The 25,548-nt window shown below is 35.8% G+C and overlaps 1 protein-coding gene across 6 annotated transcripts in view; it reads right to left on the bottom strand.

Annotated features, from left to right (window-relative positions):
• Positions 1–25,548, bottom strand: part of LOC145259749 (histamine H2 receptor-like) — a 150,916-nt gene that overhangs the window by 50,985 nt on the left and 74,383 nt on the right. For 4 of the 6 annotated variants that reach the window (XM_080117458.1, XM_080117457.1, XM_080117460.1 and 1 more), the window contains exon 2: positions 6,474–6,519. Coding sequence is in view for 1 of the 6 variants with exons in the window: in XM_080117457.1 (XP_079973583.1) it covers positions 6,474–6,519 (46 nt within the window). In the remaining 5 variants the exon portion in view is untranslated. Of the gene's footprint in view, positions 1–6,473; positions 6,520–22,895; positions 24,687–25,548 lie in introns of those variants that run through there. The other 2 variants (XM_080117459.1, XM_080117463.1) reach the window with 1 other exon arrangement.

Genomic DNA, 25,548 nt, shown 5'->3' with positions numbered 1-25,548 from the left:
ATTGAATTTATTACATAGTTTCTACATGCTGCATAACTGCAGTGTGTGCGAAAAGTTCTGAATATTTGGTCTACAGAGTTGAAACTTGATATATAGAGTATTTAGACATGTAGCACACTTTCAATTTGATTTTAAGCCGGCAAAAAAAAAAAAAAAAGTACTAAGTGGTCAAAATTGAAAAAAAAAAAAAACAAAAAAAAAAACAAAAAAAAACAAATAGAAAACAAAAAAAAACGACAAAAAACAACAACAAAAAAAAAAAAAAAAAAAAAAAAAAAAAAAAAAAGTGGATCTTGGCAAAATAAGTCGACTAAACATGTTTACATGCACAAATCTACATTCCTAGGTTAAACGTCTTTTTTTTTAAAACTATTTATATGGTTGTGCCAGAGGTTAAGAAAGGAGCCTGGGGAGCTGTATGTTTGGATTTCGATTCCACTAGCTGATGCCACTCAAGTTAGCTCTACTATATAATCATGTTATCTGAATTCATTGTTTTCAATAAGTTTTAAAATAAATCTGCAGTATTGTTTTATTTTGGGCGACAAATTTATCGTTCTACCCTGTATATCCAAGATATCCAGCGAAAACGGACCAACAGAAAAATTAAGTTAGGTCACCTATTTCTATGGCGCACACATCCTCGTTTCTCGACCAACTTTCTTGCGGATTCGTGTCACGGCCTTCAAGATGTCGACCAGAAAAGAATCGCACACTAATTACCGTTTTGACCCTATGAAACCCCATCTCTAAACGATTCAGTTTAATTGTATTATCAACAATATCTCTTTACAAGAGAGGCTGACACTCGGGCAGCATTCAGCCTCATCCTTTCGTATAAACAAACATCCGTAATTGCATAATCTGTCGACCTTGAAAGCACAATGCATAAACGCCTGTTAACCCACATCTTCAACCAAAACAAATCCCTGTGATAACGCCTTAAAAAAGACGCGATAAATAAAGCTTGAAACAATAGAAAAAAAAAAATGGCACGTGTGTTCCACATTCGAAATAAACGAAGCTTCGGTTTCTGATGTCAGTTTTTGTAAAAAGTCTTATAATCATTTATTTCTTATTTCAAGCGGGAATCTGATATTTTGAACACAATTCGTTCACAGCCTATTTTTATAGATTAGAATGTAACAGAGCGCGTGGGAAAATATCAGCAAGCGCTGTAGGATAGCTGGCTTGCGAAGATATCAGCAGTAGTAGCCGAAAGAAACATGCAAATTAGGAAGTAAAGGGGGGGTAGGATTTTCCTGCTTGTCGGCAAAGTCGGAACTATTCACGTCGAGGGAGGCACAAGTGCTAGAAATTTATCAGAGCTCATTTTATTGGAGTATTTGGAAAACAGACACAGGGATGCAACATTGCGGCGATGAGACAGGTGTTGGAGCTGGATAGACAGTGTGGGACCTATCAAGTTAGAAACTTTGTAGTTGCACTCCAAGAGCGACAGACTTATTCGTGCATCAGCCCAGATGTGGCAACAGCACTCCATATATGAACGAATAATGGCTTAAAGTTTTCTAGTTCAGTAGATGGAAGCTACCTTTTTTTTTTTTTTTTGCAGACTTGGAATATTGCATTATGATGTTAAGCTGTCCGGTCCTGAGATCCGACGACACATGGACTTAACGTAACACATACACACTTGAATGCCTACTGGAGAGAACTTGAATACTTACTAGACACCACCCTTGAACATGCTGTTTATTTTATACGCCGTGCCATTCTGCTTGTGCAGTGATAAAATTTCTTAACTGCACTTTTGGTTTTTGGTGAAAATCGGAATGTTCCTTCTTTAATCAGATTTTTTTTGTTTATCGAAGGCATTCCGAATGAAAACCCATCTCAGAACACTCCCCAGATACAAAGTGCATTCGTGTAAAATTTAAAAATTGGCCTAGCCGTTTCGGAGTCTATAGGGAACAAACTTACAAAGTGTCATTAATATATATATATATATATATATATATATATATAACTACTTCATTTACTCACATAAATTAATATAAAAAGTAAAAATTTATTCGTAACCTTTAAGTATTTACTTCAAAAGTGCTCAATACGTACGTATAGCTAGTAAGTAATATATATATACACACACACACAAGCAGGGAGATATGACGTTTTCCGGGATTAAATGATGATCACTTTCCTATATTTTTATTGTCACCGAAATCTGAAAACGCCTATTTTGCAACCAAATCAATTTATTCGGTGCTCTAGTCATGGACCCACCGCATTGCATCGGGAGAAAGCTTCGCATGGATCTTCGCACTGACTTAGGGTACAATATATTGTAGTTTTCATTGAACTGTAGAGAATCTACTGTTGATTTTAGAAAAAAATAACATATATAATGGCTTGAATTAAAGTTTTAATTGCAAAAAATCAAATATGGTTCAACTGTGCTCTACACAGAAACATTCATTTCAACACGCCCTTGTCATATCAAAAAACCTACTGTTGATTTTATATGCTGAGCTTTTCAGCTTGTGTGGTAATAAAACTTTTCAAATGCGCTTGTGATGTTAGGCTGTATAATGCGTTAACTTTAGTCAAAATCGTCTGTTCGGCAGATATGAAAAAGTGCACTAAACTTGCATTTTTTTAAAGGTAAGGTTTAAAGTACGCATTCATGTAGACATGCTTTAAACGATACAGACAAACGACATACCACCGTCACTATCTACGTCAGATATCTTGACACTGGAATGTTCATTGGTACAGCTATTCATAAATAGAACGCTGATGAAGAGATCGATAAAGATGATCCACACACGAAGACGATGCGTAAAGGTCACGTGGGGGGGGTCGTGGGAGAGAGACGGGTGGTGGGGAGGTGGAGGGTTAATCAATTAATTCGCGTTTGTCATTCGGAATTACAAATTAGTCAGACGGAAAAGCAGGAAACCAAACTTTTTTTTCCCCCTTTTCCGAGAAGACTTTCTTCGCTAATTTAAAAGTCGAAAACTGAACGAAAAAGCTTTTTCTTCATCTCATCCTTCATCATTTCCAACACATTTTCATTCATTTCATCACTCATCTATTTCTTTTACATCTTCAGCATCTTATTTTTATCCGTCTATTTCATTTCATTGTTTATTCTTTGTATTCTTCATCTTTTTCCTTTCCCTATCTCATCTCCCGTTTCTTTCTGCCCCGTTTTATTTCTTTTAGCTTCCTCATTACCTTTTCTTCTGTATCCCGTCCCCCCTTGTGGTTTCTTCCTTTTGATGTAGCATTGATATATATATATATATATATATATATATATATATATATATATATATATCGAGACAACGCCGAGAACCTGGTCGATTATTATTAGTAAAAAAAATTTTTTTTGCAAAATGTGGATTTACAACTTTGGATGTAAAGTCAAGAATTTAACTCGAATAGAATTAAAAAGTCGTTTTAAGAATTTTAAAGTAGATTGGAATTTGAAGTTAACAAGGTTTTAGCTTACGTGAACGACACGTGATTTGGTCTGCCTTGCTGATGTAAAAGTTAGAGATCATACTGATGAGTTTGCCAGAAACGCCTTAGTAAACAGGCGTGTGGACGACCTCGTTGGAAGCAGAAAGAGGAAAAACTGAAAATGTAGAAAGATATTCAGCGTGCCAAACTGACAAGGAAATCCATAGGACGAATAAAATCTGTAAAATATAACGCGTTTTTCTGACGTTTGAACAAATAAACTATGTGGTTCTTTTGGTCAGAGACAAGCAGACATGGTTATCGTTTGATTGTAAAAAAAAAAAAAGAAAAAAAAAAGCAGTTTAAAAGTTTGTGTCACGTTTATTAACTACGTGTATTCGTGAAAAAGCGGCTGCACACACAACGAACATTTTATATACATTAACCAATAAGCCATTTTAACCACAAGACGTCGCTGTGTTAGCATAATGGTCGAGCAGACGCAATAAATTATCTGTGCATCTAATTATCTGTTTATCTATCGATGCATCTATTTATCTGGTTATCTATCTAGTGATAAGTGTACAGAGATTTGAAGCCATGTTTTGACAGTTTGTCAAACATGTCAAACTGACCTGGTCAAGTTTGCACCGTAAAGTATCCGAACTGGTGACCGGACGTGACGTGTCACAGCTTTCGGTTTATTCAAACATCTTTGAGATGCCAAGAGGGACAGATGGCTAAAATGGGTCCTCGTATGAGGGGGGGGGAGAAGTCTCAAAATGGAGACAGAAGAACCACCTCAAGCCAAGATCGTCGATCACTCCTCTGCTATGACGAATACCTGGGAGTGAAATAAATACAGAAAATCTCAAATTGTCTTGGGTCCTTTTTTGAGTGTTCCTTTTAACAGATTCCAGCTCTCATAAGGACGGTTGACGAAGCTCCCAGAAGAAACAAACAGCAGAAACAGGTATGTCGTTAATGTATATGTCATGTTATATGTTCTGACACGCACGCACCAACATCACTAGATGAGACGAATCACGGGCCGTAAAACAGACATTTAGGATACAAGAACAATGTTACACAACGTACATACATTTGGTTGGTTGGTTGTTTTTGTTTTACGGCATATCAACCTTTTTCAGGTTATTTAATGCCGAATCTAGTTATTTTGAGGAACGATTTTTAATGGAGTATATATGTATTTTTTTAAGTCAGATTCTATTCAAGCCATAGTTGGGACCCTAACAGGTACTACCACTCCGGGTCAGAGTGGACCTGGGAGCAATGGCAATTAAAGGGTGGCTCCACACTCCTCAAAGCCCGCAAGCTGGGGCCTCACCATCGGATATAGTTTTAGGTCATATCCGGGACCCATACATATGGTCTATATATGAAAATAGACATCAAGCAGTGCCACGTATATACATTCAACACCACGATTCAACTATAAACACACGCCCGTTTAGTTAGTACTGTATATACACTGTCATATAGACCCCTCCCCATGCAACAACTGCATATATAACGTTAAAGGGAATAAACCATTTCCAGATACGAGTTTCAGCGTTCAAGTCTAAATATTTGCGTGAATGATAAAGACTAGGAAATCTTAAAACGGAAATATTTTTGCCACATAATGGGAGGTGTCACGCAGCATTCTTAACGCTCTGCTCAAGTTTGAACCACCATTTCCAATCTCATTAGCAAACATAAAAAAAAAAGAGTCTTCATAATACCAAACCAACATGTACCTGTATACGTCTCACGGTTCCGTAGAACTTGTCGGCCAGTTTCTGATCGTTCTCGTTTGTTCCCGTACAGATTAGATGACGTTTTGTAATGTTTTACATTTAAAACAAAGGGAGATAATTGGACACAGTGAATGATGTCAACTAATCAACAGGAGTCCTACAAGTTCATATTTCTTAATCTTCTGCAATAATAAGCTGTATTATAATCAAGTATCAAAACAGCGATTGGATGAAGACCACTAGACAGAGTTAGAAGAGCTGTAACAAAAGAAGCAGCGTGTAGACAAGACAATTCTGAAAAAAACGATGCCATAATAGCATTTTATTATTGGTGGACCCAATAGTCAAAATAATCTTGCATTTTTATACCTCAGAGGATTTTATATTTTTCAACGATGTGTTGTCTGCATGTCGAAATTGCAGTGGAAGAACTTCCCGAAAGTCTCGTCTATTTTTTTTTTTATCTTTCCTTAGTACTAGTTTGTTGCATTCATTTATGACATGGTTTACTGTTTCGTCCCTTTGTCCAACGAATCTAGATTTATTATTTTTGATCGTTTATCTTTGCTTTTATATAATTCGTTCTGATCGTTTTTTTTTTTTTTTTTTTTTTTTTTTTTGCGGTTGTCAGAGTTTCCCTATAGACAGAAGTAAAAAAGATCAATTCGTATCAGGACATCAGATTTCCCCATGAAATGTAAAATCCGTTTAAATTTCCCCCCAAAATTAATTTCACAAATGCATTAACGTTTCTTTAGAGACGAGTAAGATTTATTTATTTTTTTTTATTTTATTTATTTATTTATTTTTTATTTTATTTATTTATTTATTTTTTATTTTATTTATTTATTTATTTTTTTTTTTAATTTTATTTTATTTATTTATTTATTTTTACACACACCGGAATTCTAACCGTATTTGGACAACACGATTCGTCTTTGTACATTTTTAGAGCACTTAAATTAAGAAAAAAATGTGATGTTTGCAAAAAAGTTATTTTTATTCTTAAAAATACAACAAAACAAAAACAAACAGGATTGAAACATATGTTTTATAGTCGAAGGGAAAATTGCCAATAGCATCTTTTAATGAGATTACAATGGAATCCAGATTTTCATAGTTGGGGGGAAAACACTCGCACTAACAATTTAATTAAAAAAACAAAAAAAAAAAAAAACAACAAAAACCCCTAAAACATTGGAATTGTGTGGACCTATTAATGTCGCTACTACGGCACCAAAGTAAAACACGCTAAAGATTAGAAATATTTTTAAAAGTACTTACGGATGCTGCGATTTTATTACTCCGTTTAAGATTCGAACCAGAGACCCTAGAATTAGAAGATAACAATGCTAAGCTATTTAAAAATTTTGAAAAAAAACAAAAAAAACAAACAAAAAAAAAACAAACATAATCAAAGTTGAGATCAATTTTACTACAGAAAACTCATGAGAAATTTTAATATCTCGACGTATATGCCCCGTCCCCCCCAAAAAACCCGTCAAGCAGCAAAATCCCACCCCATTCACTGTAGAAGTGCCAAGCTACTGAAAAGTATTAATAGCTGCTTTCCTCGGATTGTTAGACTTGGGAATTCTCTTCCTGGTTTCTCCTTCCCTGATTGTATGGACTTGCAGAAGTTTAAATGTAATGTAAAAAAAGGCTATATGTCTATATTTTCAAACTCTTACGAAACTAAAGTCGCAGAGCAGCGCTAAAAGCTTCAAAGGATTGAATTTGTTATGGACCGTTCTTTTATGGGTCTTGAGCTGGTTAAAAGTTTAATGGGTCAAAAATGGGTAAAAATTAAAAATCATTATACATTTTGTACATTCATCTTAGTTTTTTTTAATCAGTTTATATGCGTGTCATGTTAGTGCAGTGGTAACGTCACCAGCTACAGTTTTGATTTCGGTTTCGATTCTAGTCGGACACCCAAATACTTTTAATTTTAAAATCACGACTATAATATACATTGAAATCTGGACAAATTAAAATATATTTAAGCGTATTTTACGACCGAGCAAAACCGCCCCCCTCCCGCTTGTGTAATGTAAACAGACATCTCACCCATCTAAAATAGTTCCCTGTTAGACATGATCCCAAATAGTAACCTCTTACGTCCAAGTGGCAATACACCATGTTTGTTTAAATAATTAAAAAACACGACACGACACAGGACTTTTTCAAATAAACGAAACATTTTTTTCATATCCATTTTTTCGGCTTTATAAGATTTTAAGGTGATACATATTTTTCATTGAGATCTAATCAGGTTTCCTAAGAGCGTAGACTTCTTCCGGTCTTATTGAAGAAACTGCTTTTTTTTTTTTTAAACGTTATCTGGTTTCTTAACGAATTTTCAAATAATCGAAGTTATTTGGTACGCAATCATTCAATCTAAAAGAATTATTACATACATGTGTTACCTATCAACACGTCTTTACACTATGGAATTTTTGCAGATACAGTAATCCAAGAAAATCCTTGAATGAGGAAACAAGCCAACGTAATTAACAAACGCTAACCTGTCACAATTTTAAATAGAAAAATAATATAATTACATGAACCCAAACGGAATAAAAAATATGGTAGATACCCAATAAACTGATACCCCGCACAAAAATTTAATAACTCATGCATGTGGCGATACAAGCCTCGGCTGGTACCATATGACACTGTTGTGAAGAATCAAGGAAGAAAGGCTAAAAAGAGAAAGCACCGACCAGACCTCCACTAAAAGTATGTGTAGAGCACTGCAATCCGTAGGTTTATTACCACTCAGATTTCAAAGATCAACGGTGTAAATTGCTGTGCCGATAACACGTTAAAAGAAATGAAGTATGTTAGAAATCTGGGGGAACTTGTCACTTAGATTCCAGGGAACACCAATTATGCCAAGTGAGCAATTGCTCATAATGACCAGTGTGAACACCTAGAGAGTAAATATGCTGGAAATCAAAACTGACAAATCCCACAAACTTTCATACGCCACCAAACTCGAAGAGCTGAACGATCGAAGGGGATTGAAAGGTCGAGAAGGAAGAGCACTAACCAGATTTCCACCGGGATGGGCTCGGAGTGTACTAGAGCCTTGCAAAAACTTATTGTCACTTCAAAATTCCAGAAACGATCAACGGTAACTTGTTAATGGAAGCTACGATAAGCAACAATGATTTGCAGAGAGAGAGAGAGAGAGAGAAAGAAAAAAAAAAAAGGCTAAGAGTGCTGAAAATCCGGACAGACTTGTCACTCGGACTCTATGAAATACCACTGGTCATCGTCAGCAAATAATCGCCGTAATAAACTTTTTGTCAAAACTCAGGAGTAAAAAAAATCACTAAAAATAGGTGAAGTCTATTAAAAAGTTATGGTATTTGTATGCAATTGACGATTGTTTGGCAAAAAAGCGAGGTGAGTGAAAAATTTACTTTCACCATGACTAATGTTTGTGCAAAATTAGTAAAAAAAAAAAAAAAAAATCCAAGGCGTAGTTATCAAGAAAAGAGCGAACAAACCAACAGATAAACAGGAGTGAATTACTAGGTCTAACCCCTCCTTTGTCGGGGGGGGGGAAATAAAAATGGCAAAGTATACAATATTAAGGAAGTAGGTTTTACGATGTCAACACTGGATTTTAAATCTACCGTAAGCCTTAAAAGAAATTCTTTTAAATATTAAAATGTAAGTATACCAATCGCTAATCGAAACGAGTTGAAACATCGAAAAGAAAAATGAAAATGGCAATGACCCAACATCCCTTTTCAGAGAAAAGAAAGGAACTTTTTTGGTCAGTTCAGTAGAAGAATGGCCATTTTGAAAAATTTTTTTTTTTTTTTTTTTTTTTTTTTTTTTTTTTATTACATTTTCACCCCAAACAAGGCACATTGCCACTTTGGTGTAGGGGGCTACTATCAGGGGAAACATCTACTGGGGTACTATGTAGGGATTAGGGCAGCGAGATGTTGGTTCACGTTGCACTTGAACTTATGCATGTCAGTACAGTTAGGGAAGCAGTGACCCGGAATGGAATTCCAAAGTCTAGCAGTTCTGGGGAAGAAACTACTGGAGTAGAAGGATCTTTTACATCTAGGGATCTCTACAGTGTGGGGGTGGGATTTTGCAGCTTGTTGGGTCTGTCGAGGGTGTTCACGTCATGGGGGCACAAGTGCTTGCAGTTCTTCAGAGCATTCACCATTATAGTACTTGTAGAACAGGCAGAGGGATGCAACGTTTCGACGATGGGACAGAGGCTGAAGTTTTGATGCCAGTTTAGGGCCTATCAGATTTGCGACTCTCTTTTGAACCCTGTCAAGGAGCGAGAGACTAGTAGCCGATGCACCGGCCCAAATATGACAGCAATACTCCATACATGGGCGAATAGTGGCCTTATAGAGGTACAGGATACTTTCGGGTGTTAAAAGTTTTCTAGCACGGTAGAGAGAGCCCACCTTCCTTGCAGCGGCCCTGGCAATGCCCTCGATGTAACTGTTCCAACTCATGTTTCCAGTGAACGTTAGGCCAAGGAGCTTGAGAGACGAACTCTCAGATAAAGAGTCGTTGGCCATTGCTATAGGTGGTAGAGAAGGTTTCTTGTAATTATTGAATGAAACCAGTTTTGTCTTGGTGGCATTGAACGTTACCATCCATTTTTGTCCCCATTCCACTACTGATTGGAGGTCATCCTCTAGTGTTTCTGCCATTACTTTAGATATATGTTCGTTTGTTTTCCTGTCGTGCCTGCTATAGAGTGTGGTGTCATCAGCATATATCCCCATCTCAGAGGCAATCTTGTCGGGGAGGTCATTTATGAATATCAGGAACAGCAGAGGTCCCAGGATAGATCCTTGGGGCACTCCCGCATTTATATCATATTGTTTAGATGTACGACCGTCGAGGACAACCTGGATTTTTCTCTTATCTAAGAAGGATTTAATTACGTTAAGTATTCTACCAGTGATACCGTATGATCTAATCTTCCTGAGGAGACCCTCATGCCATACCCTGTCAAAAGCCTTAGATATATCTAGAGCTACCGCTCTTTCCTCTCCCGCTTTGTCCAGTGAGTGGTATATGCTTTCAGAGATTACAGTGACGATGTCTGCCGTGGAACGAGCTTGTCTAAATCCATATTGACGGTCGGTCAGAAGTTTAGCATCTGTAAGGTGCTGGACTAGAGCATGGTTAATTAAGGTCTCAAATATTTTGGCAAAAAGTGGGAGGAGGCTAATAGGGCGATAATTTAATGGGTCAGTTCTTTCGCCAGAATTCTTGAATACTGGTACTACAGAAGCAGTTTTCCAACAGCTCGGAAAGCAAGATTCATTAAGGCATTTGTTGTAGAGTTTGGAGAGAACTGGAGCTACTTCGGCTGAGCACTTTTTAATAGCACAGCTGGGATGAGGTCGGGTCCACATGCTTTGGAAGTGTCAAGGTTTTTTATGATAGCATGCACCTGAGCAGGGGTGATTTTCAGGTCGTCTAGCGTGGCGTCTGTCCGCATAGGAAATTGAGGTAGGGGGTGGTTTAGAGGGTCCAGTGTGGAGTTTGAGGCAAACCGACTGGCAAGCATGTTAGCCTTCTCGGTTGCTGAGCAAAGAACCTCGTGATTGTTGGTTAGTGGGGGAATTGTTGATTGCCCATTATTTACTACACTGTTGTAGATTTTCCAGAAGTCACGAGTTCCTAGTTTTTGTGCTTCGATGCGTTTTTTCGTGGTTTCCGTAAATTCCCTCTTAGCTGTCGCTATTTCTTTCTTAACGTTACTTCTAGCTTCTATGTACTTCTGTCTGTTTGAACTGGATTTATGCTGATTAAACCTGCGGAATGCACGCTGCCTTTGAGCAATGGCAGTTGCGCAAGTCGAAGTAAACCATTGGGGAGAGTGGGGCTTGCTATAGAATTTCCGCATGGGAACATGCGCTTCGATTGCAGTTTTGAACCATTCAGTGGTCTCGGTTGCACACTGTTCAGCAGGAAGACAAAAAATATTTCCCCATGGGGCGTCTCTGATAAGATCTCTGATAGCTTCCCAGTCAGCCTTTTTATAATATCTCGTTGTTTTGAGCACTGGCTCTTCAGTTTTGGGTCTAGAGTTTAGGGCGATTTCAACCATTATCACCGCATGATCAGCGTTCCCAAGTGGGCTGTCGGCTTTCGTTACACAATCATCAGGAACTGTGGTCAAAAACAGATCTAATAGTGATGCGTGTTGTTCTTCCTGATCAGGGAAGTGGGTTGGAAAAGTAACAATTTGCGCTAGGGAGTGAGATACAGAGAAGCTATGAGTTGCGCTGCCTGCTGCATCTGTGTAAGTAGAGAATCCAAGCCAGTTTTTGTGATGGACATTAAAGTCGCCAAATACATGTACTTGGGCGCTAGTGTCGAAGGAGAGTGCTGTGTCTATGCTGTCAGATACTTTGTTTATTATGGTGCAGTCTTGGGTCGAGGGAGAGCGGTAGAGAAAGTAAAAGTAGCTAATGTTGTGTTGCATGATTAGTCTAAAGCACATAAAGGCTTGATCATCCGTTTCTAGGTTTGTTTCTCTAGTCAAGGGAAGGGTATTACGAATGTAAACTCCAAGTCCGTGCATATGTCTGTCAGAGTCCTTACGGCAGAGTGGGAGATATTCAGGCATGTTAAAGTAGTTAGAGGGGATGGAGGAGTGTAGGTTAGTCTCACTTAGTGCTAAGATATCCGGGGTATTTGTTAGGAGAAATGCTTCAACATCAGCTAAATTAGTTCTAAGCCCACGGATATTTGTGAATGCAAGCCTCAAGGGAGGAGGCAAGTTGGATTTGTTTGACCCTAAGCCTGGTTTAAGCTTATTTTTAGATTGTACTGTCATCATGTTTTTTTTAACGAGTTTCAGTTGGGTTAGGAGAAGCCGAACAGGAGGTTATGCAGAATATCACACATGCATCACAAGTAGACCATCAGCTGACCCTCCATCAACTAGGACTGTGGCCTCAGGAAAGCCCACCGGGGATGAGTGCAGGGTCCCTTTCCATGCACGCCATGGCACTGCAAACATCCCGATATTATTCAACTGTTGATGGAGCAGCCGCTCTAAGCGCTACCAAAGAGTTAGGGCTCCTGTACTACCAGTCGGAAACAGCAGCCAGTAACTGTCAATCCGGTACCCTCAACCCATCAGAGGAAGGTCCACCCAATCTAGTTGCTCAGGCATATGTGGTACTCAAGCATTCTCAAGTGCCCAGCTTTAGGGGTGGGGTGTGTCGGGAGTGGGGAAACGGCGTTCATTGCCCTAGACAAGAAACAAGATCTACCACTGGGTGTTTCTGTCGAATCACTGTGATAGTATCTCTGCGCCTGACTAATAGGCAAAGAAGGAGTATGGAAGCCGGGCGATAGGCAGGACCTATCTACTCCTTAAGCATTTTAGGTTTGCAGACCGGTAATTTGATTGAGTCACCAGCTCTAGGAAGGTTGTCATCCAAGACTGAAGAGGCCTCCCTCCTCTTTGGTTTGGTTTCAGAGTTTTCCTTCTCCTAGACGGATGATCTGGAAAGATCTACTGGGTCCGTCACCACTGAGAGGGTTTGCTCCGCGCCTGGGTTCTAATCCAGGTATTTCTGCGACCCCGCGTGGTTAGTTAATGTTATTGGGTTAGTTTGTAGAGTTTATATCTGCTAAAATAGTTACACTCCTCAAAGTGGATTAGAGACATTGTTATTTCATTGTTACTGGATAAAGAGGTTGAGTAGAGCTCATGCAGTGTAAGCAACTATGATTGTAAGGAGGCTTGTTAGGAGGAGATAATGTGGTTTGAGGCTTTCTCTTTTGTATATATATATTTTTTATTTTTTCCTTTTATTTTTATTTATTTATTTTTTTTTATTCATGTGAGCTTGGGTCTAGTATAATATTAGAGTGTGAGTAGGTGTTAAGAATTGAACTACGAGTTGTGCCCAAGCTATATTTTAGATGATAGCAGGGCATGAGATGCGAGTGCAAATATAGTACGGGTAAAAACAGTAAGTTTTGAGTCATGTGTAATTTGGTAAATAGATATATGGGCTGGTTTTAGTAGGTAACCTGGTTAAAAAAAGCATTACTATGCTTCCATTTCCATTGTTACTGGGAGAGGGTATAGGTAAAAATTCGTGCTGTGAAAGCAGCTAAATTTGCTACAGTATTGGATTTGGGAGAGACCAGTTAATGTATGGTTAGATATAGTTTTGTAAGTTTAGGAATGGATGATTAGATATGGTTTAGTAGGTTTAGGATAAGGATAAAGTGTTAGGGTATGATTTACTTATTATTAGAAATTCTGATTTGGTGCCCAAACCGAATATTTAGTAAGACTGAAAGATAAGATATGCTCAGTATAGATACAAGAGAACATTTGATATGGAGTACAGTTATACCTGATAGATATAGGTTATTGCATATGTTGTAAATATAGTTAAATATAGATGGATGGATAAGTAGTAATGTATACGAATGCATGGAATTTTGGACACTTTGAGCAAGTTGCCTTTAGACTACAACGAAGGAGAATGACTTCGCCTTTCTCTTAATATCCGGAAGTTTTTATTTCAATGAGTACCGGTTTAGTTTGTGTAATGATTATTGCAATACTATCTCTTAATAAAGAGATATTGATGGTTGCTGTTCATTATAGATTACTTTAAGTCAATGTATAGGACTATGGCTAGTAAGTATTTACTTAGAAGCTTGGTTATGGGTTAGGAGTTTTAATCAGGGGCATACCTAGGAAATTTTGGTTGTTAATGGGTATCGATTTTCGAGTCTGTTAGGGTCAAGGGCGGAGAGCAAGGACCTCTCTAAGTTACGTGAAACGGATTAGGTTTAGTGGCAACTTGAGAAATAGAGCAGTTTGATTTGTTAGTGATCAGGAGAAAGAGAATTTAAGTAAAAAATAAAAAGGTTTGTCATGCAAAACAGACGATGCAGTCTGAACGATGATTTCGAAATTTTCGATGTTAAAGATTTCGGAAGATTAATTTGGCAGCGAAGTTAACTAAACGTCCACTATTCTAACGCATTTTAATAAGGCTTCGCTAAGATTTAGTTTAAAATAGTAATTATCATTAACGGAACGACCCGCTGTTGCCCGGTATTCAACAAAAAGCTTTATAAAGCACTCCTTGCCTATAACACCATATTATGTATTCCCTTATTTTCTTTAACATTTTATATAAAAGATTTTCAGGTGTCATCCAAGGATGCCCCACAGTGTTAAGTGGGGGCGTAAGTATGATATTTACTGAAATTGTTTCCAGTAAATTTAGTCTTTAAACCCATTGAGGCACATCCGGCGTTTTACTGAAATGAACGCGAATTCCTGTATACTACTTTGCTAAGCCCTAATAGCTAAATGTAGCTATTTAAATCAATTTCTTTGTAATCTAGTATTAGTTAGACTATAGCCATTAAGTTCTGGGCTTGTCATATAGATGGCGCTACTATGAAAAACTCCGTGATTTAAAAATTTTTTTTTTTATAAATTATAAACCTTTAAATGGCACGTTAAAATACTTAAGCCCAATCCCGCTAATAGTTTAAAAATTACTGTTATTTAAATACTGCTGCAAATTTTGAAAACCATGGAAGAAATCTGTATGGCTCGATAAGTGATATTAGAACTATTTCATTGGAAACAGGTAACATCGGGCCTGCAGACTTTAAACGCGATCGAACAGATACAAATGAAGCTGTAAATGGAAGTTGCGAGAGATAAGACAAAGATATCGGAAAATCGTGTACTGACCATTCTGCATTTTTAATGAGAAAGTTGTATGCAAAGTGGATGCCGCGTTTGCTCTCAGGCGATACAAAAACACGAAAACAAGAATGCGTCAACAATCTAGAGGATTATTTGCATTTGTTTCAACGCAAAGTTTTTTTCATCAATATGTGACAATGGATGAAACATGGATCCACCACAAAGACATCAAGAGTCAAATTGGTTAGCAGCTGAGTGGATAGTAACAGGCAAGGTTTTAGCATCTATAATTGGGACGCGCAAGGTATTTTGTTCATCGACTATCGTGAGAAACCCATAAAACGTCTGCAGACGAAAAAAAAGTTTTCACAAATACAATAGCGTATAAAGAATTTGTTCAGGGCAGGTGCTCAAGTAACAAGCCGCGCGTGCGTGGGCCCCCTCTGGTGCGAGATAACGCCACAAAAATAGTGAAGAAATGAATGTGAGAAGTGTGAAGGGCCAACGCTGCCTTCACATTTTTGCCAAGTTTAAGAAAAATCTAATGGATGGGGCAAAAGTTACGAGGTAAAAAGTAATTTTTTTCAATTTAGGGGCATTTTTGACCCCTTTTGAGCTCCTGGGAACGCCGAATCCTAGTGAAAAATGGACAAACGGGGCAGTTTCACAGCTTAAGACATGTATATTTGAATTCAGCACCATGGAAAACCACTATATAGGCATACATATCAAGTTCTTGAGTAATATGAAAAAAAAAAGAGCTCTAAAAGCATGGTTTTTTTTTTTTTTTTTTTTTTTAGCCCTAAAAGTCCCCGGGGATTCGAACCAGAATTTTGCCAGAGTCACTCATACTGGTTTTATATTAACAATGGCCTCCACATTTTGGCCAAGTTTCAGAAAAATCTAATCGATGGGTCAAAAATCGTCGGGGGGGAGGGGCAAAAACATGAAAAATAAAGTTATGAACCCCATCTCAGTGGGGCAAAATTATATTACCTCTGAAAAGGGCACTAAAAAAAGGGGGGGCAGGTGCTTGAGCACTCCTAGCACCCTTTCCTTTTGCACGTCCCTGCAAGGTACTGCACATTGTCACTAGTAAAGCAACACAAATTGGTTTCGTAATCACTATTTGCACATCTGACCCCCAGCGGCGACTGGTTATTTGGAAACAAAATGTTACAGAGAAGAGATTTTCTATCGAAGAAGTGATATCCGAAACCGAGGCTGATTTTGAGACTGAAGAGAATAGTTAAAAAAAATCGCATTCAGAGAAGCGTTGAAACAATCGTCAAAGGAAACCATGTTAATGAATAAAGTCGACTTCGACTAACTGGATGAGATGTTATAGAGCTGCAAATAGAAACAAGCGAAGTTATTCGTATTATTTCGGACTATTTTTCTCATCTTGAATAAGATTTTCTCAACGTTTCTTCAAATGTATCTTGTCGAACTTTGTAATCTGCATGGAAATTCGAAAAGAACCCGCTATTCACTTTATGATGGTAGAATATTCTTGTTCCATCTGCCAGGACTTGGTAGAGGCAATAATTCGTAATTGTATTTTCGAAATTCCGTGCTGATTACAGAGTTCGACAAAATAAGTCTTAATGTCGGAGGTTACATCGACCGAAACGCTGTGAAAAGACAATCAAGATGATAAAAAAAAACTAGTTAAAAAAAATTTCATTAAGAACAACCAATCTGCATCTTAAAATCAGAAATATAAGCAAAGTAATCATACGAATCTAAAAATACAATCGCATAGTGAAATATTTGCAAAGTAATCATACGAATCTAAAAATACAATCGCATAGTGAAATATTTGCAAAGTAATCATACGAATCTAAAAATACAATCGCATAGTGAAATATTTGCAAAGTAATCATACGAATCTAAAAATACAATCGCATAGTGAAATATTTGCAAAGTAATCATACGAATCTAAAAATACAATCGCATAGTGAAATATTTGCAAAGTAATCATACGAATCTAAAAATACAATCGCATAGTGAAATATTTGCAAAGTAATCATACGAATCTAAAAATACAATCGCATAGTGAAATATTTGCAAAGTAATCATACGAATCTAAAAATACAATCGCATAGTGAAATATTTGCAAAGTAATCATACGAATCTAAAAATACAATCGCATAGTGAAATATTTGCAAAGTAATCATACGAATCTAAAAATACAATCGCATAGTGAAATATTTGCAAAGTAATCATACGAATCTAAAAATACAATCGCATAGTGAAATATTTGCAAAGTAATCATACGAATCTAAAAATACAATCGCATAGTGAAATATTTGCAAAGTAATCATACGAATCTAAAAATACAATCGCATAGTGAAATATTTGCAAAGTAATCATACGAATCTAAAAATACAATCGCATAGTGAAATATTTGCAAAGTAATCATACGAATCTAAAAATACAATCGCATAGTGAAATATTTGCAAAGTAATCATACGAATCTAAAAATACAATCGCATAGTGAAATATTTGCAAAGTAATCATACGAATCTAAAAATACAATCGCATAGTGAAATATTTGCAAAGTAATCATACGAATCTAAAAATACAATCGCATAGTGAAATATTTGCAAAGTAATCATACGAATCTAAAAATACAATCGCATAGTGAAATATTTGCAAAGTAATCATACGAATCTAAAAATACAATCGCATAGTGAAATATTTGCAAAGTAATCATACGAATCTAAAAATACAATCGCATAGTGAAATATTTGCAAAGTAATCATACGAATCTAAAAATACAATCGCATAGTGAAATATTTGCAAAGTAATCATACGAATCTAAAAATACAATCGCATAGTGAAATATTTGCTTCAATTGGCAAAATAAATGGGACTTGCCTCTTAATTTGTAAACACAACACAAGTATGAATTGCCCGATGCAAAGGAAATAAAAGTGTATAATATTTTCTATTGAAAACAATAAATTACACATTGATGCTCCGGTACAGTCTCAAGAGACAATGGATACCTTCTGTAAGGGTAGCTACGCGGGTAATTGTGCAACCGTTGCCTTACAATCTCCAATCATACCCTTCGTTTATCGGTACTGCGTGAGTTAAGTGGCAAAGAGAGGCCAAAGACCGGAAACAATGCAGAGATAAACAACGAGCACATACAGCACCTGGTATTCCCAAATAGTCACCCATTTTAGTACTGACTAGGCTCAACGTTGCTTAACCTCGGTGATCTGACGGGAAAACATGCCACATGGAATATAAAATACAGTAAAAATGTAGCATTCGATAAAAATCGAAATCATAAGAATTATTTAAAGAAAGATTATAGAAAACGATGCTCAATTAACCAGCAGTAATTCTGTGCCGATGTCTCAGTTTCTGTATTAATTAAAATATAACTATGCGTATTTTATGGCCGGGCAACACCGGGCAACGCCGGGCGGCCTGCTAGTGACTATAATTTTCAATGTTTTATTGAAATTTTTAAGTGTCTTCCATCATTAACAATGAAAATATTTGCCAACTAATCTATATTTCTTAAAATTTGTATTGATATTCATATTAAAAAACCGGGGTTGTTTTACTGTACACAGATTCGGAAAAGTTGTCACAAAACAAATAAATGTTATCAAAAGTTACTTTTCTACCTAACTGGATATGTTTTTAGTGTTTATATTTACTGTAACATGTTTATTCAGCTCGAAAAGCATAACGTGTTTACCGATGTATTGGAAAATTAAAAATGACTCTCTCTGAGACGGTAAGTTTGGTGAAATGAGTTATAAATAAATAAAAAAAAAGACAAAATACTATTAAAAACCCACCAAATATATGCCAGCTTATGTCACGGTAACATATTGAGCGAGTTTCTAACAGTATTTTGACTTTTTATTTATAACTCATTTTCCCAAACTTACCGTCTCAGAGAGAGAGAGAGAGAGAGAGAGAGAGAGAGAGAGAGAGAGAGAGAGAGAGAGAGAGAGTCGGCCGCTATTTTTAATTTTCCAATACATCGGTAAACACCATGTTTTTCGAGCTGAATAAACGTTATATTAAATATAAACACTAAAAACATATCCAGTTAGGTAGAAAAGTAACTTATCTTGCCTTTGATAACATTTATTTGTTCTATATCTGTTTTGTGACAACTTTTTCAAATCCATGTGTACAGTAAAACAAATCCCCCAAAAAACCCTTTTAAAATGTGTCAGAGGAAGAAGAAGGTTAAGTTTATTTACTCACTAGGAGTTTGCACACAAATCATAAGCGATAACAAATGGTGCTCTCTGGAGTCTGCGTAACAATTTTCAGCATTTCCTCTCTCTTCTGATAACCATAGAAAATTATTTTACGTTATCACAACAGCCGTTTACCATTGGGTTCTCTAAAACTTTACTAACGATAAAATCGTCTAAGATTCCAATACTCTCCACGCCTTTTAAGTGGAGGTCTAGTTGGATATTCTCCCTCACCGATATTTCCATCCTCCTTGACCCTTCATGACTACTGTGGTGCCAGCCGAGGCTTGTTTGTAGGTTTGGGGATTATTATTAGAAGTAGTAGCAATAATATACGAAGATATTTATTCAATGCGTCATATTTTATGGAAACAAATGGAATGGGGGTTGGTTTTATTTTTTTGTGGAGGGGGGGGGGGTGTTTCTTTTTGTTTTTTCTATAAGTTCATCTCGAGGTCACGACCCGGTGCCCTAGGTCATATTTGAAACGCTGACTGTATTTTTCCATGCTTGTCACTACGTTAAGCGGCTTATGTGTGTACGGCCGTACGGACAGTCTTGCAGTCGCGTTAGGGATGTGATTCTAAGTACAAATACGTATCATCGAGCGAGTACTTCAATGTGAGTGTATACGCACACGTGCGCACATACGCACGCGTGTGTGTAGGTGGATCAGTGCGAGGAATAAAAGGGATGGGGCACACAGTTAGTTCCCCGCCTCCCGACAAGGGCAGAGTTAGAAAGCCGGGCGAAAAACCTGTCTCCTTCACAACCGCGAGGACATCCGCGATAAAAGATAAAAGAATTGCCTCAGTGTAAAAAGATTTTTATTGACAGGACAGAAAAGATGTGTAGTAGCAGAACAGATACTACAATACTCCTTGCATGGCTAGTCGCTATGAATAGATAGTATGTACTTTAATTTCTATTATAATAAAGCCAAATTAATGTTGGTTTACCTTAAAAAGCTAAAGTTCGTATTTGGATTTTTCGGATTACTGTTCTCGGGTTTGTATTACTGTACAAAAATTCGAAAAAGTTGTCAAACAAAATGTTATCAAAGGCAAGATAATTACTTTTCTAAGTAACTGAATTTTTTTTAGTGTTTTTATTTAATGTAACATGTTTATTCAGCTTGAAAAACTGTTTACCGATGTATTGGAAAATTTAATTGCGCCAGACTTTTGAACACGGTAAGTTTGGGAAACTTAGTTAAAAATAAAAAATACTATACAAAATACTGTTAGAATCTCGCTCAATATGTTATCATGACAGGCTGACATATTCGGTGGGTTTCTAACAGTATTTTGTGTAGTTTATTTTTAACTCATTTTCCCAAACTTACCGTGTTCAAGAGAGTCGGGTGCCATTTTAAAGTTTGCAATACATCGGCAAACACTGTTCTTCGAGCTGAATAAACATGTTACATTAAATAAAAACACTAAAAAGTATCCAGTTAAGTAGAAAAATAACTTATCTTGCCTTTGATAATATATATATATATATTACAACTTTTTCGAATCTGTGTATAGTAATACAACCCCAGCTAGCGCACGAGGTGAAGTGCACTCTGCCCTACAAAAATGTAGGAAGTAACCCTGTCAGCATTTTTTGTTAGGGGCGCCTCAGGCCATTAGCCTGAAACTCAATGGGAGAAGACCTATGATCCTATGATCATACCTTAACTCAACAGCAATAAAACCAGTGTCGGAATGATTGTCAAGGATGTATCCTCGACTTGTAAGAAGCATTTTTCAAAGAGCAACTCTTACCATAAAAAAGCATGCAAATTAGATGGCAAACTAATTGGTCTTTAGTTATGCAAAAAGAATTTCTTCTACAGATTTCGAACGAAGTCAACTTCTCATTTTGAACTTAGATTAGTTTGATACTGACAAGCAATGGACACCTAGATTAAGTTTTATCTAGATGCAAACACGGGAAATTTCGAAGCAGGGTACGGTTTTAAAGTGGCGGAAAAAAAAGATATGGCATACGAAAGGTAAAGTTAGGTTTAAGAAACATTTTTAAAACAAAAATTAGCATGGCTGAACCGTATTTCAACTTCATAAATTTTGAAATTAAATTTCTAACATTGCCCGATTAAATAAAAATGAGTAATTGTGTAATTACATAGTAAAGTACAGAATAGTTAACACTCGAGAACTCATAAAACAAAATGGCGGAACCCACTTTGCTTTAACGTGTATGATTTGTAAGGTTAAAAAAAAAAAAACTTAAATTTTTTCCAGATGTTAACACATTGCTGGTTTTGTAGAGAATTTCATTCGAATACATCTACATTCGAGAGTAATTTTTCTTGCATTCGGTAAGATTTTTATTTTTTTTACCACTTTAGTTTTGTTGTCTATCTGCAGAAATGCCAGTTTTGTGTTCAAGTATTTTAATGTTTATATTGCATTTCATTTATCTGATAAAAGTACATTGAATTTTATTTAAAAATGTCTGACGATTTTTTTTTCCTGGAAATTTACTTTAAAATCTTAATTTGTAAACTCAATATTCACAAAACTGACAAATACCTCGTTTAAATTCATTCAAATTTTCTTTTCTACTTTAATAGAAAAGATAATGAAAAAAAATATCGAAATCTAGAAACCGTCGCAAAATTAATGTCAGCCATTTTTTTTTTGTTCTAACGCAACATATTTGACCCAAATTTTCAAGTGAAATAAACGATTTAAATTACTTTTTAAACAACCAAAATCTTAAACAGGTAGAAAAGTGCATCTTTTTTTTTTTCACCTCTTTTCTATTAAGTGTAGAGTAAAAAAAAAAAGATAAAAATAATTTAACAATTTTTTTTAACGAAATAATTGTTTAATTAATAAAGCTCACAATTTAATTTGACATATTCAGGTTTAACGCATGTGCGTTAAAAAAGATTATGTAAAAAAAAAAAAAAAAAGTGTTAATATTGGCCTTTAGTACAGAGATAGGCCGGCCATTTTTTTTTTTAAATCTGAAATAAATTGTTTTAATGCAAAATGCCTTACCAAAATAAATTGTCTTGGACCAATTCCTGTATATTTTCTTTAAACGTTTTATTTTCAAGAGTAATGTTCATCTGAATTTTAATATATATATATATATATATATATATATATAAGTATTTTGCAGTATAGAAAACAAAACGAAAAAATAAGTAAAATGTTACCAAAGGCAATATAAGTTACTTTTCTGCCTATCTGGATAAATTGTTTTAACTTCGTTTAAAACGTTTATTTTGAAAAAGTAATGCTATTAGAAAAAGACAAAACGGCCGACATTAAGAGGCCATCTAGGGAATCTCCATAATTACCCGAAAATTAAAAATACTGGTAAAAAAATGCTACGGTGACATTTGAGTGGGATTCTACCAGTATTTTGTTTAATTTTTAACTTTTGAGCAATTATCAAGAGACCCTCGTTCAGGACAGCCATGATTATTTCGCTTAAAAAAAAAAAATCTCCAAACAGGCTAAACTGCTGAAAAGGCTAAACTCGCGAAATTTTGCCTAAAATGGGTGATCGATTTACTAGACCATTACATTAGAAACTGAGCACCCCCTAGAAATATTAAATTTTTTTCTAATCTGGAAGAAAAGTGTCCATGCGATAATTCGCCGAAAAAGTTAAATAGATAAAAATAAAAGAAAAGGCGGACAGGAACGAGAATCACCCCCCCCTTATATATTAGTGTCCAATCAATAATACGCCATTGAAAAACAAACAAAATCGTATCGAACTCACAATCAAAAAGTATGCGATACACAAACGGAACTGACTCGCATCGTTCAACTTCAATTCTGAGGAGTAAGCGCTGTCTGAAACCAAGACGAAGATTGACTAATAAATCGTATTCCAACGTCTTAAACAAATTTCTTTGGTATTTATGCAGAATATGAACCGTGCTTTTATTTTAGAGTACTTTCAAGTTCAATTCAATATTTATAAGATCTTTGGATAATTCTGCATTTATGAACACGTGATTTCTACGAAGTTACTCGGGTGTACCAGGCAGATGACGGAGAGAACCGGAAACAGACAGTAGTTTTCTGGCTATTAAGACGTTATTTTCCAATGTATCACTTAATGAATTTCAGTGGTCGTCACCATTCTTAACATGGAGAGGGGAGGATTGTAAACAATTTGTATTCTTTGTAATAAAGCTTGTCCGGCCGTTTCCGGTTATTCCCGTCACCTGCCGAGCACACTGAAGTAACTTTGTGGAAATCGCGTATTTATAAATGCAGAAGTACTGGTCTTTTGTTTATTAAATTGTTAGGTCGAGAATACTTATATAAAAAAAGCAAACAAACAAACAAGAAGAAAAAAAAAAGAACAGAATTTTATTGCATATCGTTCTGCTAACGTGTCCCCATGTCTAGATTGCAATTTTGAAATTCACCAGCTATGATAATCAGGCTTTAGTAGGGTGTATTCCAATTCCTGTTGTAGCTGCTCATTTGAACTAGAAATCATAAAAAAAAATAATGTTCGGTCATCTCATAAGATGTATAGCAATAACATATTGAATTTTCAAGAGTTTACGACAATTTTAAATGTCTGTACAAAAAAAAATATGAAAACTTATTGACGCCACCCCGTACAAGATCTTTCTTAGGTTTCGAGTAAATTATTTTTCTTGTAAGTTACGAGTGGAGCAAACAAGTAAATATTTTTTATAAAATAAAAATTACCAAATTTTTTACATGAAAGTGCGAACTTATGATTCATTTATTTTTACTATGTTACGACGTCTTAAATTGTGAATGCCGTTTTGAAAGTAAAGGGCGATTAACTGTGTGTATAGAATGCCGTTTTCTGAAAATAGAATTTCAGGTGCGGAAAACGTACTGAACGCATTCAAAGATTTAAGCAATGGATGACAGCGATCAAAGCATTGAATTAAAAGTTAATTTGTAGACACAGCGACCTAGAAAGAAAATGGCCCCTGAGTTTTTAGAATGCGTCCACCAAGTCTTTTAAATGATGCTTATGACAAGGATTTCATGTAGACTGAAGAAATAATATTCCAACTTGTCATGAAGGTTTCTGACAATTTTTAAATGATTCAATAGATTGTCAAGCATTGGTTAATAGAAAATTATTGGAGGCATGAAATCTGTAAATTTACTATGCGCATTGAACCATTATTCGCATTCAACTGATGGTTGCAGATGGAAATGTTTAAAAGATGAACTTTTGAGGGAAGGAAGCTTTATAATCTAGAACAAGCATTTCTTTTTGTTTATTTTTTTATAAACTCGAACTCGGTGATATAAATATATATATATATATTTTTTTTTACACAGAGATCACCACTTATCAAGGCCCGGAAGCCACTCAGGGATAAGGGTTATTGCAAGTACATTACGTTAGTGAGGAGATTTGATGAAGTGTTTACTTAAGGGGGCGGTTCATTAGGAATTTGTTAACATTAGACTTGAAGACATCCAAGTTGTAGTCCGGAGGGAAGCAGGCAGACGGAACAGAGTTCCACAGGCGTGCAGTTCTAAGAAAGAAGCTTTGTTCATGAAATCCGCGTTCATGAAATATATATATATATATATATATATATATATATATATATATATATATATATATATAATTATTTACTATAATAATTATAAATACCTACAGACACTAGTGTTTCATCCTTTCGGAAATCATCAGTGCAGGGTGTCACGATTAACATCGGCCGAGAGATTCGAACCCGGCAACAAAACCATCTCCTACTCCATTCTATTCGGCTACTGTTAAGCGCAAGAAATACTGTTGAAATTTAAACGTTTATTTTTAAATGTTTTTAACGTCTGTAGGAGAGTATTCCAATCATTATATGATGATCTGCGCATGCGAGCTAAATTGATCGGTTTTAATTCAACTGAAAGCGCAAAATGATAAGAAACTAGTTTCTTAAAGGGCTGACATAATTATTTACTATAATAATTATAAATAATTATATATTGGAAATAGAGCACGGTTATGAATATCTCCAGTATCAAATAATCTTTATACACTGTGAAATTATCTTTATGTATTAAAGCCAAAGAGGAGAGTTATAACACATGAGGAATATTTGGAATCAAGTCTCTCCTTGCTGTTATTTAAGATAATTTGAAACCATAGCAGCAAGTTTTCCCCTCCATCAAGGCAAGAGGTTTTGGATATATATATATATATATATATATATATATACATATATATATATTGTGTGTGTGTGAATAAGTAGAGATATAAATATCTATCTATCTATCTATTTATCTATCAATCTATCTAATTAGATAGATGCATGCAAGGTGGCACCGAAAAGGTTAAACATAAATGTTAATTATATAAATCTTGAGCTCCTGGTGTTATTCTTCCGAATGTGGTTTTAATTAATTCAATTTCTAACAAA

Source organism: Euprymna scolopes, chromosome 35 (genome assembly GCF_053919585.1).
Source record: "Euprymna scolopes isolate OS-2025 chromosome 35, ASM5391958v1, whole genome shotgun sequence".
Lineage (NCBI taxonomy): Eukaryota > Metazoa > Mollusca > Cephalopoda > Sepiida > Sepiolidae > Euprymna > Euprymna scolopes.
This window is presented reverse-complemented; position numbering and strand designations above follow the sequence as displayed.